Source organism: Mesoplodon mirus (assembly GCF_964341445.2).
Source record: "Mesoplodon mirus genome assembly, chromosome: 7".
NCBI classification, from domain to species: Eukaryota; Metazoa; Chordata; class Mammalia; order Artiodactyla; family Ziphiidae; genus Mesoplodon; species Mesoplodon mirus.
Genome location: NC_138983.1, coordinates 23,608,193 through 23,627,068, shown reverse-complemented (window position 1 = coordinate 23,627,068; position 18,876 = coordinate 23,608,193). Strand labels below are relative to the sequence as shown.

General features: G+C 41.0%; 1 protein-coding gene across 4 annotated transcripts in view; it reads left to right on the top strand.

The window, feature by feature from the left end:
* Positions 1–18,876, top strand: part of LDLRAD3 (low density lipoprotein receptor class A domain containing 3) — a 256,513-nt gene that overhangs the window by 111,360 nt on the left and 126,277 nt on the right. For all 4 annotated transcript variants that reach the window (XM_082628187.1, XM_082628185.1, XM_082628186.1 and 1 more), the window contains exon 3: positions 2,085–2,210. In XM_082628187.1, the coding sequence (XP_082484313.1) occupies positions 2,085–2,210 (126 nt within the window). The remainder of the gene's footprint in view (positions 1–2,084; positions 2,211–18,876) is intronic.

The following is an 18,876-nucleotide window of genomic DNA, read 5'->3' as shown; positions in this document are numbered from 1 at the left end:
ATAGACTCAGAGAAGTGTGCACCCTTCTCATCCCTGCTACCTTGTTCCATTCCCATTTCCCTATTCTTTCCAACCTTTTCTCACCCACCCCCTGTAGGTAACCAGTCTCTTTGGTTTCTGGTTTATCCTTCCTATATTTCTTTTGCATAGATGAGCCAGTACATGTATGTTTTCTTAGATCCCCTTCTTTTGCTGTATGGAGGGGTAAAGTACTGTAGATACTCTTTTGCACTTTGCATTTTTTGCTTACCAGTATGTCCTGGAGATCACTTCCTATCAGTTCATAGAGATCTTCCATAATGAGCTTTTTAAACTTGGGTAATCATAAAAAGAAATTTAGCAGCCCAAGGATCAATTTTGAAGTTCTATAAGCCTAGTGATGTCATGGTGATGATGATAAATAGCATAAGTTTTACCATTAATTGAGCATCTACTGTACGCCATGCTCTGTGCCAAGCATTCTATATAGATTATCACACTGAATCCTTCCCTGGGCCATATGAGATAGATATCACCTCCAGTTTACCAATGAGGAAACTGAGGCTCAGTTGTATTTAGAAACTTGCCCAAGGTCATAAAGATTAGAGCCACAATTTGAACACAGGACACTCCCTCCCAAGTTTGTGCTTTGTGAAGAGCACACCAGCACCATTAGAGTATTTTCAGGTTAAAACAAAGCCATGTGGGTTTTTAAAATCTAGCCACGTCCCAGGCTTAAAATCCCTGTTGATAGTGTATCAGCTATTGCCAAAGTTGGCATGTTATACTGATGGCGAGAATATGAAGGTAATTTACTGCCTGTTCGTTCCAAAGAAATAGCCTTTCCTTCTTGAGGACCATGGGTCCTGCCTCTAAGACAGGAGACAAAAGGGATGCTAGGTGGGGCCTGCTACCTGGGATACAGCAATAGATCCCATCACACCTTATATTCACAAGCCAGAGCAGCCAGCACCATTAACAGGAAAGTACATTACCCCACAGGGCTCTTTGGTTAGCAGGACACTCAATCAAGCTTGAGTTACAGCAGTTTCTGTTAAAACTGTTTGTATAGCAGGAGTGGAAGAAGGGTTTCTTTGAGCAGGAATCTGGCTTCTGTTGTGAGAAGTGACAGCCTCTGGCAGAAAGGCAGTACAGTTGAGTTAGATGAGAGTGTGGCTACTGGACTCTGAGTACTGGGGGCCTCACCCCAGCACCATATTTTCTAGCCGTGTAACCCTGGGCAAGTCACTTTACCTCTTCAGAGCATTTCTGTGAAATGAGGACAAGAAGAACACCCGTCTTTGTCAGGGGTTCCCAAGACCACCTTCAGTTTCAGTGATTTACTAGAAGGAATCGTAGAACTCAGCATACAGTCATACCCACAGCTATGATTGATTACAGTGAAAGGATACAAAGCAAAACCAACAAAGGGAAAAGGTGAAGGAGTGGAGTCAGAGGAAAACAAGTCCAGGCTTCCAGAGTCCTCGCCCAGTGCAGTCACACAGGAGGCACTTCATTCCCCCAGCAACAAATGTGACATAACGTGTGAAATGCTTTCTCCCAGGGAAGCTCGTTAGAGGCTCAGTGCCCAGGGTTTTTACTGAGAACTGGTCATGCAGGGACCCTCTGCCCAACATGTACCCAAATCCCAAACTCCCAGAAGAAAGGCAGGTGTTCAGCGTAAATGCACTGTTTGCAAATGAATAGTTTAGACACAGTGAGCCGTCCTCAGGAGAGAATGATGCAAACCTTCCCGACATACAATTTCCCGGGTGCCAGCCAAACAAGGGCCAACTTTGCAAGCAAGCCTTTCTAAGGATGGCAGCCTCAGGCCTCTTGAGCCCTGCTGGTGTGGAGGCTGGGTTTGGCCTATTTGGGACCTTGGTGGCAGTGGATGAGCCACTCCCTTCCTGGAGGATGACACACGTGGGCTTCTAGTCTGGCTGGGTATTGGAGGTGGGTGCTGGCGGTAAGAAACTTTCAGGACTTCCAGGTAGATGTAAAAGGCCCCAGTTGCACACTCTGAGTCAGTGGGATGGGTATGTGGTGGTCAGAAAACTTATCCTCCTGACGTCTCGTTGTTTGTCTCGTTTGTCCTCTTGCAGCCAAGGCTAAATCGAAATGCGGCCCGACCTTCTTCCCCTGTGCCAGCGGCATCCACTGCATCATTGGCCGCTTCCGGTGTAACGGGTTTGAGGATTGTCCAGACGGCAGCGACGAAGAGAACTGCAGTAAGTGCCGGGGCCTGCGTACCACGCTCCCCTGTTCATTCCCACCGGTGGACCTTCCATCCTGGCCGCTCTCATCTGTGTGCTTCTCACACCCACAGGCTTGGGCCTTTTCTCTCGTTACCTGGAATCTATTTGTTACTGCTTACTTCTTGTGTGATCGTGTAGCTGCTCAGCTACCATTTATCAGGGCCTTTGCTAAGTACACTGCACCTGGGGCATACTTTGTTTTCAGTTCTGATGATGGCTCTGCAAATGTAAATGTGTTATCCCCATCAACACATAAGGACTTGAAGTATGAGAGGTCAGTGGACTCATCCAGAGTCACATAGCTTATCAGTTGCAGAGCCAGTTCTAGGCTCATTCAGATGCTCATCTGATTGACCGTGCCATTCAGCACCCCATGTTTAGGTGCTTGCTTTCCTTCTCATTTTGAATTCTTTAAAAAAAGATGTTTATATATTAATTATATACATGCTATAAGAATATGCTCTTGGAAGTTGCCATATGATCCAACAATCCCACTCCTGGGCATATATCTGGAGAAACCTCTAATTCGAAAAGATACATGCACCCCAATGTTCATAGAAGCACTATTTACAATAGCCAGAACATGGAAGCAACCTAAATGTCTATTGACAGATGAATGAATAAAGAAGATGTGATACATATAAACAATGGAATATTACTCAGCCATTAAAAGGAATGCAATAATGCTATTTGCAGCAACATGGATGGACCTGGAGATTATCACACTAAGTGAAGTAAGTCAGACAGACAAAGACAAATATCATATGATATCACTTATTTGTGGAATCTAAAATATGACACAAGTGAACTTATTTACAAAACAGAAATGGACTCACAGACATAGAAAACCAATTTATGGTTACCAAAGGGGAAAAGGGGTGGAGGGAGGAGTAAATTAGGAGTATGGGATAAACAGATACAAACTACTATATATAAAAAAGATAAACAACAAGGTCCTAGTGGATAGCACAGGGGACTGTATTCAATATCTTGTAATAAACCATAATGGGAAAGAATATGAAAAAGAAAATATATGTGTGTGTATAACTGTGAATCACTTTGCTGTACATATGAAACTAACACAGCATTGTAAATCAACTATACATCAATGTTTAAAAAAGAATATGCTTGAGCACTGTGAGTAGCATGAGGGGCGGAGCCTTGGGAGCTCCAGGATCATGATGAGTTGCAGCGGGGATAAGGGAGGATGGGGGTGTCGGCTGCTTCTTCTAGCCGCTAAGGAATGCAGCTGGACCTGGATCCAAAACAGGCTCTTCATATCAACCAGGCACAGAGGACAACACCTGGCTGGAGGACTGAGTGGAGTGCAGAAGGCCGGCCACTCTGTGCCTTTGGATTGGAGAATTTAACCCATTTACATGTAAGCTGTGCGGCTGACAGGGTCTTGGTGCTCCAGCCGGGTGTCATGCCTGAGCCTCTGAGGTGGGAGAGCCGAGTTCAGGACACTGGACCACCAGAGACTTCCTAGCCTCACATAATTTCAGTTGGCGAGAGCTCTCCCAGAGATCTCCATCTCAACGCTAAGAGCCAGCTCCACTCAATGACCAGCAAGCTCCAGTGCTGGACACCCTATGCCAAACAACTAGCAAGACAGGAACACAACCCCACTCATTAGCAGAGAGGCTGCCTAAAATCATAAGTTCACAGACACCCCAAAAACATACCACTGGACGCAGTCCTGCCCACCAGAAAAACAGGATCCAGCCTCATCCACCAGAACACAGGCACCAGTCCCCTCTATCCGGAAGCCTACACAACCCACTGAACCAACAGGAAGCAGACACCAAAAACAACAGGAACTACGAACCTGCAACCTGTGAAAAGGAGACCCCAAACACAGTAGGTTAAGCAAAATGAGAAGACAGAGAAATATGCAGCAGATGAAGGAGCAAAGTAAAAACATAAACAAACACCAGACCAAACAAATGAAGAGGAAATAGGCAGTCTACCTGAAAAAGGATTCAGAGTAATAATAGTAAAGATGATCCAAAGTCTTGGAAATAGAATGGAGAAAATACAAGAAAGGTTTAACAAGGACCTAGAAGAACTAAAGAGCAAACAAACAATGATGAGCAACACAATAAATGAAATTAAAAGTTCTCCAGAAGGAACCAATAGCAGAATAACTGAGGCAGGAGAACAGATAAGTGATCTGGAAGATAAAATAGTGGAAATAACTACTGCAGAAGAGAATAAAGAAAAAAGAATGAAAAGAATTGAGGACAGTCTCAGAGACCTCTGGGACAATATTAAACACACCAACATGTGAATTATAGGGGTCCCATAAGAAGAAGAGAAAAAGAAAGGACTGAGAAAATATTTGAAGCGATTATAGTCAAAAACTTCCCTAATATAGGAGAGGAAATAGCCAATCAAGTCCTGGAAGCACAGAGTCCCATACAGGATAAATTCAAGGAGGAACACACCAAGACACATATTACTCAAACTATCAAAAATTAAATACAAAGAAAACATATTAAAAGCAGCAAGGGAAAAGCAACAAATAACATACAAGGGAATCCCCATAAGGTTAACAGCTGATCTTTCAGCAGAAACTCTGCAAGCCAGAAAGGAGTGGCAGGACATACTGAAAGTGATGAAAGGGAAAAACCTACAATGAAGATTACCCAGCAAAGATCTCATTCAGATTCTATGGAGAAATTAAAATCTTTACAGGCAAGCAAATCTAAGAGAATTCAGCACCACCAAACCAGCTTTACAACAAATGCTAAAGGAACTTCTCTAGGCAGGAAACACAAGAGAAGGAAAAGACCTACAATAACAAACCCAAAGCAATTAAGAAAATGGTAATAGGAACATAAATATCAATAATTGCCTTACATGTAAATGGATTAAATACTCCAACCAAAAGACATAGACTGGCTGAATGGATACAAAAACAAGACCTGTATATATGCTGTCTACAAGAGACCAACTTCAGACCAAGGGACACATACAGACTGAAAGTGAGGGGATGGAAAAAGATATTCCATGCAGATGGAAAACAGAAGAAAGCTGGAGTAGCAATTCTCATATTAGACAAAATAGACTTTAAAGTAAAGACGATTACAAGAGACAAAGAAGGACACTGCATAATGATCAGGGGATCAATCCAAGAAGAAGATATAACAACTGTAAATATTTATGCACCCAACATAGGAGCACCTCAATACATAAGGCAAATTCTAACAATGATAAAAGGGGAAACAGACAGTAACACAATCATAGTAGGGGACTTTAACACCCCACTTTCACCAATGGACAGATCATCCAAAATGAAAATAAATAAGGAAACACAAGCTTTAAATGACGCATTAAACAAGATGGACTTAATTGATATTTATAGGACATTCCATCCAAAAACAATAGAATACACTTTCAACTGCTCGTGGAACATTCTCCAGGATATATCATATCTTGGGTCACAAATCAAGCCTTGGCAAATTTAAGAAAATTGAAATCATATCAAGTATCTTTTCCGACCACAACACTATAAGACTAGATACCAATTACAGGAGAAAAACTGTAAAAAATACAAACACATGGAGGCTAAACAATATGCTACTAAATAAACAAGAGATCACTGAAGAAATCATAGAGGAAATCAAAAAATACCTTGAAACAAATGACAGTGAAAAACCTATGGGATGCAGCAAAAGCAGTTCTAAGAGGGAAGTTTATAGCAATCCAATCCTACCTCAAGAAACAAGAACATCTCAAATAAACAACCTAATCTTACACCTAAAGCAATTAGAGAAAGAAGAACAAAAAAACCCCCAAAGTTAGCAGAAGGAAAGAAATCATAAAGAACAGATCAGAAATAAATGAAAAAGAAACGAAGGAAACAGTAGCAAAGTTCAATAAAACTAAAAGCTGGTTATTTGAGAAGATAAACAAAATTGATAAAACATTAGTCAGACTCATCAAGAAAAAGAGGGAGAAGACTCAAATCAACAGAATTAGAAAAGAAAAAGGAGAAGTAACAACTGACATCGCAGAAATACAAAGGATATTGAGAGATTACTACAAGCAACTATATGCCAATAAAATGGATAACCTGGAAGAAAGGGACAAATTCTTAGAAAAGCACAACCTTCTGAAACTGAACCAGGAAGAAATAGAAAATATAAACAGACCAATCACAAGCACTGAAATTGAGACTGTGATTAAAAATATTCCAACAGGGCTTCCCTGGTGGCGCAGTGGTTGAGAGTCCGCCTGCTGATGAAGGGGACATGGGTTCATGCCCCAGTCCGGGAAGATCCCACATGCCACGGAGCGGCTAGGCCCGTGAGCCATGGCCGCTGAGCCTGCGCGTCCGGAGCCTGTGCTCCGCAACGGGAGAGGCCACAACAGTGAGAGGCCCGCATACCGCAAAGAAAAAAAAAATTCCAACAAACAAAAGCCCAGGACCAGATGGCTTCACAGGTGAATTCTATCAAACATTTAGAGAAGAGCTAACACCTATCCTTCTCAAACTCTACCAAAATATAGCAGAGGGAGGAGCATTCCCAAACTCATTCTATGAGGCCACCGTCACCCTGATACCAAAACCAGACAAAGATGTCACAAAAAACTACAGGCCAATATCACTGATGAACATAGATGCAAAAATCCTCAACAAAATACTAGCGAACAGAATCCAAGAGCACATGAAAAGGACCACACACCATGATCAAGTGGGGTTTATCCCAGGAATGCAAGTGTATTCTATTTCTTCAATATATGCAAATCAATCAGTGTGATACACCATATTAAGAAATTGAATGATGAAAACCATATGGTAATCTCAATAGATGCAGGAAAAGCTTTTGACAAAATTCAACATCCATTTATGATAAAAACCCTCCAGAAAGTAGGCATAGAGGGACCTTACCTCAACATAATACAGGCCATATATGACAAACCCACAGCCAACATTGTTCGCAATGGTGAAAAGCTGAAACCGTTTCCACTAAGATCAGGAACAAGAAAAGGTTGCCCACTCTCATGGCTATTATTCAATTAGTTTTGGAAGTTTTAGCCACAGCAATCAGAGAAGAAAAAGAAATAAAAGGAATCCAAGTCGGAAAAGAAGAAGTAAAGCTGTCACTGTTTGCAGATGACATGATACTATACATAGAGAATCCTAAACATGCTACCAGAAAACTACCAGAGCTAATCAATGAATTTGGTAAAGTAGCAGGATATAAAATTAATGCACAGAAATGTCTTGCATTCCTATACACTAATGATGAAAAATCTGAAAGAGAAATTAAGGAAAGACTCCCATTTACCATTGCAACAAAAAGAATAAAATACCTAGGAATAAACCTACCTAAGGAGACAAAAGACCTGTATTCAGACAACTACGGGACACTGATGAAAGAAATTAAAGATGATACAAACTGATGGAGAGATATACCAGGTTCTTGAATTGGAAGAATCAACATTGTGAAAACGACTCTACTACCCAAAGCAATCTACAGATTCAATGCAATCCCTATCAAACTACCAATGGCATTTTTCACAGAACTAGAACAAAAAATTTGGCAATTTCTATGGAAACAGAATGGACCCTGAATAGCCAAAAGCAATCTTGAGGAAGAAAAACGGAGCTGGAGGAATCAGGCTCCTGGACTTCAGACTATACTATAAAGCTCTAGTAATCAAGACAGTATGGTCCTGGCACAAAACCAGAAATACAGATCAATGGAACAGGATAGAAAGCCCAGAGATAAACCCACGCACATATGGTCACCTTATCTTTGATAAAGGAGGCAAGAATATCCATTGGAGAAAAGACAGCTTCTTCAATAAGTGGTGCTGGGAAAACTGGACAGCTATATGTAAAAGAATGAAATTAGAACACTCCCTAGCACCATACACAAAAAATAAACTCAAAATGGATTAAAGACCTAAATGTAAGGCCAGACACTATAAAACTCTTAGAGGAAAGCATAGGCAGAACACTCTATGACATAAATCACAGCAAGATCCTTTTTGACCCACCTCCTAGAGAAACGGAAATAAAAAAAATAAACAAATGGGACCTAATGAAACTTAAAAGCTTTTGCAGAGCCAAGGAAACCATAAACAAGATGAAAAGACAACTGTCAGAATGGGAGAAAATATTTGCAAATGAAGCAACTGACAAAGGATTAATCTCCAAAATATACAAGCAGCTCATGCAGCTCAATATGAAAAAAACAAACAATCCAATCCAACAATGGGCAGAAGACCTAAATAGACATTTCTCCAAAGAAGGTATACAGATTGCAAACAAACACATGAAAAGATGCTCAACATCACTAATCATTAGAGAAATGCAAATCAAAACCACAATGAGGTATCACCTCACACTGGTCAGAATGGCCATCATCAAAAAATCTACAAACAATAAATGCTGGAGAGGGTGTGGAGAAAAGGGAACCCTCTCGCACTGTTGGTGGGAATGTAAATTGATACAGCTACTATGGAGAACAGTATGGAGGTTCCTTAAAAAACTAAAAATAGAACTACCATACAACCCAGCAGTTCCACTACTGGGAATATACCCTGAGAAAACCATAATTCAAAAAGTCATTTACCATAATGTTCATTGCAGCACTATTTACAATAGGCAGGATATGGAAGCAACCTAAGTGTCCATCGACAGATGAATGTATAAAGAAGAAGTGGCACATATACACAATGGAATATTACTCAGCCATAAAAAGAACCGAAACTGAGTTATTTGTAGTGAGGTGGATGGACCTAGAGTCTGTCATACAGAGTGAAGTAAGTCAGAAAGAAAAAAAACAAATACCGTATGCTAACACATATATATTGAATCTAAAAAAAAATGGTTCTGAAGAACTTAGGGGCAGGACAGGAATAAAGATGCAGATATAGAGAATGGACTTGACATGAGGTAGGGGGAAGCTGGGACGAAGTGAGAGAGTGGCATGGACATATATACACTACCAAATGTAGAATAGATAGCTAGTGGGAAGCAGCCGCATAGCACAGAGAGATCAGCTCTGTGCTTTGTGACCACCTAGAAGGGTGGGATAGGGAGGTTGGGAGGGAGACACAAGAAGGAGGGGATATGGGGATGTATGTATATATATAGCTGATTCACCTTGTTATACAGCAGAAACTAAAACCACATTGTAAAGCAATTATACTCCAATCAAGATGTTAAAAAAAAAATATGCTCCTGGGAAAAAATCCAAATAGTATAGAAAGCTAAAGTGTTCCTTGACTTGTGACCACCTGATTCCTTTTACCTGGTATATAATATTCCATGGTATCAATACACAGACAGACACACACACACACACCTCCTCTTGTTCTCTGTACCCCACCTGCCTCTTAGCAGTCTTGGTGTTGAAGCTCACCTCACTACTCCTTGGCCTGGATATACTGGTCCCTTGCTTGGCAGCATCTCTGTGTCCAAATCCACACTCAGCAGTTTCAGTGACCTTCAGGTGTCCCTTTCCCTCCTTTCACAGTGTTCCAGCTCCCCCAGCAATTTGCTTTGTACCTGCTTCTGGTCCCTCTGTTCACTGCTCAGTTTATTCTTTTTCTTTTCCCCTTCAAAGGCTGGAGCCTTTCTAACTGTAGTTGGCTCTTGACAAATTTACACATTTACCTTCTGCACTTATATATTTTAATAACCCTTTTCTCTTCTGATTATTGTAAAGAACTTGTGAAATATAGAAAAGTATAAAGAGGAAAGCAAAAATGCCTAGAAGACAATGCTGTTAATATGTGGGTTATTTTGTGATAGTCATCCCCTCTACCCTATCTATCTATCTATCTATCTATCTACCTATCATCTATCTTCTCTAATATGTTTAATTGAGATATCCTCTTTATTGTGACCATTTTCTCATGTTATTAAATTTTTTCAAAACATAAGTTTTAATGACTTCAGGGATTGTTTTGATAAAATGATTTTCCCTTACCCGGTTGGTTCTATTTTAAGTCCTTGAGGAGGAGAGTGACTATCTCCTATGTTCCTTTATGTCTTTCCAGGGAACAATCATTGCTGTACTGCCCCAAGAGGGACACAGAGAGTTTATAACTCTCCTGTGTGCATTCTCCTGTTGCCTTATTTCACCTTCTGGGTCTCAAATGGCAGAGATATGGCAGAGCTGCTAGATTGCTGAATGGTTAGTAAGTAGAGTGGCTGAACCCCAGCTTAGCGAGGAGGGTGCATATCACTAACAGGGTAGGGGCCTGACTGAGCAAAATGACTCTGGAGCTGGGGTCTGGCCTCAGATTTGTGTTCTGCCCTAGGGAATCACCAGTTGGGCTTCTTACATAATCTCCTTGCACAGTGGTTTTCTCTAGAATGGAGGTACTGACAGCCTGCTTTCCAGGTTTGTTGTGAGGGTTAGATGACATAATATCTGAAAAGTGCTTAGTGTGGTACTAAGTACTGTCCATGGGGATCTTATCCTGGAAGGGGGGCATTTTATATATATCATCATACATATGTACTAGAGAGTAATTCAATGGCAATAAAAGCAGTGTGATGCATTACAGTATGTACATTCTAAATGATTGTGTCATCCTGTGTACTCTTTGCCATAATTAAGAACGCTGTATGATTAAATGTTTGGATATTCGTCTTTAATTGTCTAAATGCATAAATTATATTCATTCTAAATTAAGCCAATGAGGATTAAGCCAGCATTTTCCTCTGGCATATCTGCCATTTGAAAAGAGTGGTTCTAACTCACTGTTCTGAAAACTGGTAAATAAAGGGAAAGAATCAAGCATTTATCCTCCCTTTCATATATGAATTACACTTCTGAGTAATTAAATAGCTGACTTAGGAAAGTTCTTTTTTATTGAAGAATACCAGCTAATAGAAGAATGAGAGAATTAGAGTCTGTCTATTTTAAAACCCCTAATGAAGAAATGGATCATCAAATGGCTGCTTAAACCATTAGATGAAAAATTGAAAGGGAGCTTTATAATGTATGGATCAGGCAGAAAAGTCCCGAAACAGGCAGTCAATCTTCTCACAGACGACTTTGAATCAGTATTGCATCACTTCAGGTGGATTGTAGAAAGCTTATCACTCTATGGATCTCTTTGTATTATAGTTGTTTTAAATAGTACATCTTCATGCTTTAAAAATCCCAAAAGACAATGTTTTAATGTTTGCTTTAACTTTTTAAGTATGTTTAAAAGAACTCCAGAGGAGAAGATTCGTCTATTATATTTACCCAGATATTTACCATTTTGGTTGCTCTTCCTTCTTTCCTGATGTTCCAGGTTTTTTTCTGGTATCATTTTCCTTCTGTCTGAAGAACTTCCTTTAGCAATTCTTTTAAAGCAGGTCTGCTGGCAACAAATTCTCTTAATTTTCTTTCATCTGAGAGTGTCTTTATTTCACCTGCTTTCCTAAAGGATATTTTTACTGCATATAGAATTCTGGGGTGGCAGTTCTTTTCTTTAAAGCATTTAAAAAATGTTGTGCCACTTCCCCTGGCTTCTCTTGTTTCCAGTGAGAAATTTGCAGTTATTTTAAACTGTTTTCCCTGAGAAAATACACCACTTTTCTCTGGCTGCTTTGAAGATTATTTTTGTTTTGTTTTTAGTTTTTACCACTTTGATGACAATGTGTCTTAGATGACAATGTGTCTGGGTACGTGGATTTCTTTGTTTATCCTGTTTAGGGTTCTCTTTGAATCTGTAGGATTTTGTCTTTTGCCGTACTTAGTACATTTTCAACTATTCTCTCTCTCTTTTTTAAAATTGAAATATAGTTGATTTACAGTCAATCCTCTTTCTCTTTTTCTTGTGGGATTCTGATAACAATTTTAGGTCCCTGAAACTCTGTTCATTTTTTAATCAATCTTTTTTTATTATCCAGATTGGATAATTTCTATTACTCTTTTGTCAGGTTTACTTTTTCCTCTGTCATCTCCAATCTACTTTCGAGCCCATACAATGTGACTCTTTTTTACTTTGGTTACTATATTTTTCAGTTCTGAAATTTCCTTTTGGTTCTTCTTTGCATCTTGTGTTCCTTTGCTGAGACTTTCTATTTTCCATTTGTTTCGAGAGTGTTTGTGGTTGCTTGTTAGTATTTGTATAATCGCTGCTTTAAAGTCTTTGTCACAAAATTCCAACATCTGCCTTATCTTGCTATTGGTGTCTGTTGATTATCCTTTCCCATGAGAGTTGAGATTTTCCTGTTTTTTCATATGACAAGTAATTTTGGATTATATTTTGATTATTTGATTACTATGTATGACACTTTGGGTTTTGTTTAAATCCCACAGAGAAGGCTTGTATTTTTGTTTTAGTGGACAAATGACCCTGCTGGGTCAGGCCACAAGTTCCTAACAGCCCTCTAGAAGGTCAATAAAGCCCTCAGTGGGCTGTAGTCGCAGTTGTTTTTAGACTGTTTTTGCAGTGCTGTTTGGACCTGTTCTGTGTCTGCACCTCCCAGTGGCCAGTCTGGGACCTGGGCAGTGGTCTATGCATTTAGTTCTTACCATCTTTAGTGTGCTGATTAGGACCAGATCCATGAATGTGCATCTTGGGAATCAGCCTCGGAGTTCAAAAACAACTTTATGAAGTTGATTTCCCAAGTTCCTCCCTCTCTGTGATCTCTCTGATATTTGCCAGTTTCCTGGGAGTCTGGGAGAGCCAGGGTGTGGTGTGATTGCTGCATCTGACCTGGAATTGGATTCTCCCACAAGTCAGTTTGAGCATCACAAGAAAAGAGACAACCAGACATTTGCCTTCTGATACAACCCAAAAGGAACACACATCACCACTCTATGGTATTTCTGCCCCCAAACATCCAACCTGAATCTGATTGAGCCTCTTAGTCTGTCTTAGTCAATTCAGGCTGCTATAATAAAATACCATACACTGGGTGGCACACACAACAGAAACTTACTTCTCACAGATCTGGAAGTCCAGGATCAGAGTACCAGCATGGTCGGGTTGGTGGTGTGGACCCTCTCTCTGGTCATAACCTCACATGGCCTTCCTTGGTGTGTCCACACACAGAGAGAGAAATCCTCCTCCTCATCTTATAAGGGCGCTTATCCCATCATGAGAACATCACCCTCATGTCCTCATCTAACCCTAAGCACCTCCCAAAGACCCCACCTCCTAATTCCATCCATTAGGGGTTAGGGTTTCCACATATGAATTTGGGGGGAACATGAACATCCAGTTCTTAATACTAACCACTAGTTTATAGGAAGTTCAGGGACAGAGGAACATGTTAGTGACTCCGTGGGTAGATAAACTGCCAGATCCGGAATGTGGAATATTCTCCACCACTCAGTTTCAGCCACAAATAAATTCTAAGAAAAAAAATTAAAAGGGGGAGCCTACAGATTCAAAGAGACTAAGAGACAAGCCAACCAAATGTAATATGTGGACCTTGTTTCAACCCTGATTCAAACAAACCAACTGTTAAAAAAATTGAGATGGTTGGGAAATCTTGAATTGTGGTTGTATATCTAATGATATTAAGGCATTATTATTAATTTTTTAAGTTTAAAGATGGCGTTCTGTTTATTATTATTATTATTATTATTTTTATTTAGCAAATTTAATCAGTTATACATATACATATGTTCCCATTCTGTTTATTATTTTTTATTTATTTTTTTTTTTTTGCGGTATGCGGGCCTCTCACTGTTGTGGCCTCTCCCGTTGCGGAGCACAGGCTCCGGATGCGCAGGCACAGCGGCCATGGCTCACGGGCCCAGCCGCTCCGCGGCATATGGGATCCTCCCAGACCGGGGCACGAACCCGTATCCCCTGCATCGGCAGGCGGACTCTCAACCACTGCGCCACCAGGGAGGCCCTGTTTATTATTTTTAAAAAATCCTTATCTTTGAGAAACATATACTGGAGTATATGAAAGTGAAATTACATGGTATCTAGGATGTGCTTCAAGCCTTTCCTCCGGGGTGGGGTAGGGGTGGGGGGGGATAGTGGGTGAGGTAGGACTGAAACAGATTTGTCAGCGTATTGGTAATTTTTTTTTCATTTTAATTATGGGTTTATTGCTTAGACACTGGAAAATAAATTTTTTCCTTTCTTTTTTTAATTGAAGTATAGTTGATTTACATTGTTGTGTTAGTTACTGCTGAATAGCAAAGTGATTCATTATACATATATATACGTTCTTTTTTTTAAATATTCTTTTCCATTATGGTTTATCATAGGATATTGAATATAGTTCCCTGTGCTATACAGTTGGACCTTGTTGTTTACCCATCCCATATATAAAAGCTTACATCTACTAACCCCGACCTCTCACTCCATCCCTCCCCCAACACCCCCCACCTTGGCAAACACAGGTCTGGTCTCTGTGTCCGTAGTTTTGTTTCTGTTTCATAGATAGGTTCATTTGTGTCATATTTTTAGATTCCACATATAAGTGATATCATATGGTATTTGTTTTTCTCTTTCTGACTCACTTCACTTAGTATAATAATCTCTAGTTGCATCTGTGTTGCTGCAAATGACATTATTTCATTCTTTTTATGGCTGAGTAGTATTCCAGTGTATACATGTACCACATCTTCTTTATCTATTTATCTGTCGATGGACATGTAGGTTGTTTCTATGTCTTGGCTATTGTGAATAGTGCTGCTATGAACATAGGAGTGCATGCATCTTTTTGAATTATAGTTTTGTCTGGATACATGCCCAGGAGTGGGGATGCTGGATCATATGGTAATTCTATTCTTAGTTTTCTGAGGAACCTCCACACTGTCTTGCACAGTGACTGTACCAACTTACATTCCCACCAACAGTGCAGGAGGGTTCCCTTTTCTCCACACCCTCTCCAGCATTTGTTGTTTGTAGACTTTTTAATGATGGCCATTCTGACTGGTGTGAGGTGATACCTCCTTGTAGTTTTGATTTGCATTTCTCTAACAGTTAGCGATGTTCAGCATCTTTTCTTGTGCCTCTTGGCCATCTGTATGTCTTCTTTGGAGAAATATCTATTTAAGTCTTCTGCCCATTTTTGGATTGTAATGGTAATTATTAAAGCCAGGTGATTGAAACACAGGGGTTCCCTATGCCAGTCTCTATTTTTGTATGTAACTGGAATTTTCCATAATAAAATGGTAAAAAAAATAAAAGATAAAGGAGCAGTTTTGTTGGGTGATGTCTTGACTTCAGCAAATAATTGGAGAGTCATATTTTTAAAGAACTTTATTTCTGTGGGTGTGTTTTCCACTGTTTGCATTCATTTTGCAGGAGGAAGGATAAGCAAGGACCAGTGTTTCCTTCTAGAGGATCACAGTGCTGAGATTTTGCCCTTTCACTTCCTTCCTTTCTCCTTTTTACTGTGTTTGGCCTCTTCCTCCTGCCTTGGGCTCAGACATCCTTGGCTGGAGGTGAAGCCTTGGATGGGCTGGCAGCACAGCTCTCCCCAGGTCCTCCGACAGGGAGGACAAGGACTCCTTCCAGGAACTGAGATATGGCAGAGTGGTCTGGGTGACCACGGTGGAAAATTCTTTCAGGTGGGATCTTCTGCTGCTGTTTTCAGCATAGCTGTGCTCAGAAAACCCACTGTGTGCTGGACTGTTTTTCTCCCACTGCTGATGAATTCTTGGCTGTCCCCCTAAAGAGCTGAATTGCTCAGCCAGTGTGTCTATGTTTTTTAATCACGGAGCCCCTTGGTACTTGTGTATTTCTGTAGCTTTATTCATGTCAACCCAGATTAGATTCCACACGTCTTCTTCACCCCTCAGCAGATCCATGAGTGGAAACCTCAGGGAGCTGTGCCTCATGTCGGAGGGGCTGGGTGAGCAGAGGGGCGGGAGGATGCTTGTACCCTATGCTTCCAAGCTCCATCAGCAAGGTCCCCTTAAAGGCTCCTGTATGACCTGCTTCCTTAGGGAGTTGTTCCTGGTCTGCCGAGCCTGGGCTGGTCATTCTGTGTGTTGGCACACCATCTTGGGCCTCCTCCAAACAAATGTCAGCTAATCAGAGGCCTGCCCTGAATACCCTGTGAAGATAACTCCTCTCCTCTCCAGTCTCCCACTCTGTCTCCTTCCCGAGTCACTCTTCTCCTCTGCACTTACCACCACTTTTTGTTTATTTTCTGCCTGCTCTGCTACACTGTGATGGCCATGAGATGGTACTGTTGCATGGTTCACAGCTGTACTCCCAGTGCCAAGTGTATAGCCTGGCTCAGCCTTAGCACGGGATAAATGCACGTGGAATAAATTACACTTCTCATGCTTTATCTTCAGTGCACATTGACCTGCCTGTCTCCCCACTAGAGTGTAAGCTCTTTAAGAACAGACTGGGTTGGAGGCTTCCCTGGTGGCGCAGTGGTTGAGAGTCCACCTGCCAATGCAGGGGACACGGGTTCGTGCCCCGGTCTGGGAAGATCCCACATGCCGTGGAGCGGCTGGGCCCGTGAGCCATGGCCGCTGAGCCTGCGTGTCCGGAGCCTGTGCTCTGCAACGGGAGAGGCCACAGCAGTGAGAGGCCCACGTACCACAAAAAAAAAAAAAAAAAAAAAGAACAGACTGGGTTTTCTTTTATCCCCAGTGCCTAGTAGAGTGCTTCGTTTATAGGCAATACTAAGTATCTGTGGAATGAGTGGATCAAGCAACGAATCAAACAGAGGGTTAAAGAAGAAGACAGACGATCAGGATATATTCTCAACATGGGGATGTCTTGGCCCTCTTCTTTGGTTTCAGATGTACACCCAGAGGGCATAGTTAGGCTGCACATTGTTCATTCACCCCAGCTCCTACCTTCTTTCAGACTCTCATTCTCTTTCTACAGTTTCTGTGCCAGACACCCTGCAAGATGCTGCAGGGGATAAAGAGATGGGTCAGATGCAGGACCCTGGCAATGTTGAGGTGATCCTCAAGCAAGGGAGACAGAAAGAGTCATACCCAAATAAATACAATATGGGTTGACAGTGGAGAGTGCTGTGGGAACCACTGATGGGAGAGATTATTTCCCTCTGGGCTCATCAGTGGGAGTTGTTGAAGGAGATGGACCTAGGAAGATGGGTGCCATTTAAAAGTTGGCAATATGGTTCCGTGGAGTCTTTTAGGCTAAAGGCTCAGCAGTGAGGTATGCAGACTGTGCAGAGCATAAGAAGCTACTTGGCTGACAATGACTGAGTACTTACTATGTATATGGCACATTTCTATATGCTTTACAGGTGTGATATTTTAGGCTCATAACATTATGACTCCCTTTTTGTAGATAAGGAACTGAGACATAGAAAGGTTAAATAACTTGCCTAAGGTCACACAGTATGTGACAGAGTTGTAACATCAACCCAGGCAGTATAAATCCAGGGTCTGAACTCTTTTTGTGTGTGTGTGTGTGTGTGGTACACGGGCCTCTCACTGCTGTGGCTTCTCCCATTGCGGAGCACAGGCTCTGGACACGCAGGCTCAGTGGCCATGGCTCACGGGCCCAGCCACTCCGCGGCATGTGGGATCTTCCCGGACCGGGGCACGAACCTGTGTCCCCTGCATCGGCAGGCGGACTCTCAACCACTGCGCCACCAGGGAAGCCCCAGGGTCTGAACTCTTAACCACTATACTGTGTATCCCCAATGATAATTATTATTACAAGCATTTATTGAGCACCTGCTGTGGGCCACATGCGATTCTCAGTTATCCAGGTGCATTAACTTTTTTTTTTTAATTTTTGTTGGAGTATAGTTGATTTACAATGTTGTGTTAGTTTCAGTTGAGTGAAAGTGAGTCAGTTATACATATACATATAAACACTCTTCTTTAGATTCTTTTCCCATACAGGTCATTACAGAGTATTGAGTAGCGTTCCCTGTGCTGTACAGTAGGCCCTTATTATTATAGTTATCTATCTTATACATAGTAGTGTGTATGTATATGTCAATCCCAATCTTCCAATTTATCCCTCCCCACCCTTACCCCCTGGTAACAAGTTTGTTTTCTACATCTGTAACTCTATTTCTGTTTTGTAGATAAGCTCATTTGTACCCTTTTTAAAACTTTTTAATTTTTATTTATTTTTTCTTTTTTAGATTCTATTCCCATATAGGTCATTACAGAGTATTGAATAGAGTTCCCTGTGCTATACAGTAGGTCCTTATTAGTTATTTTTTTATGTACAGTAGTGTGTACATGTCAATCCCAATCTCCCAATTTATCCCTCCCCCCATCCCCCCTTGGTAACCGTAAGTTTGTTTTCTACACCTGTGACTTTATTTCTGTTTTGTATCGGGTGCATTATCTTAATTTTCACAAAATCTTAAGACAGAGGCACTATTCTTATTTTCATTTTACAGATAAGGAAATTGAGGCTGAAAGAAGTTAAAGAATTTTCCTAATGTCATGTGACTAGTGAGTGGTAGAGCTGAAATTTGAACCCAGGTGGACTTCTTACCCTCACTGCTAATCATTACAGAAAAATGTATGCTTGGAAGGGTAGGCTGGGGCAGGTCATGAAAAGTTAAGAGTCTGGTTAATAAGTACCAGGGATATAATGTACAACATGATACATATCATTAATGCTGCTATACGTTATATATAAAAGCTGTTAAGAGAGTCGATCCTAACAGTTCTCATCACAAGGAAAAACATTTTTTTCTAGTTATTTAATTTTGTATCTATATGAGATAATGGATGTT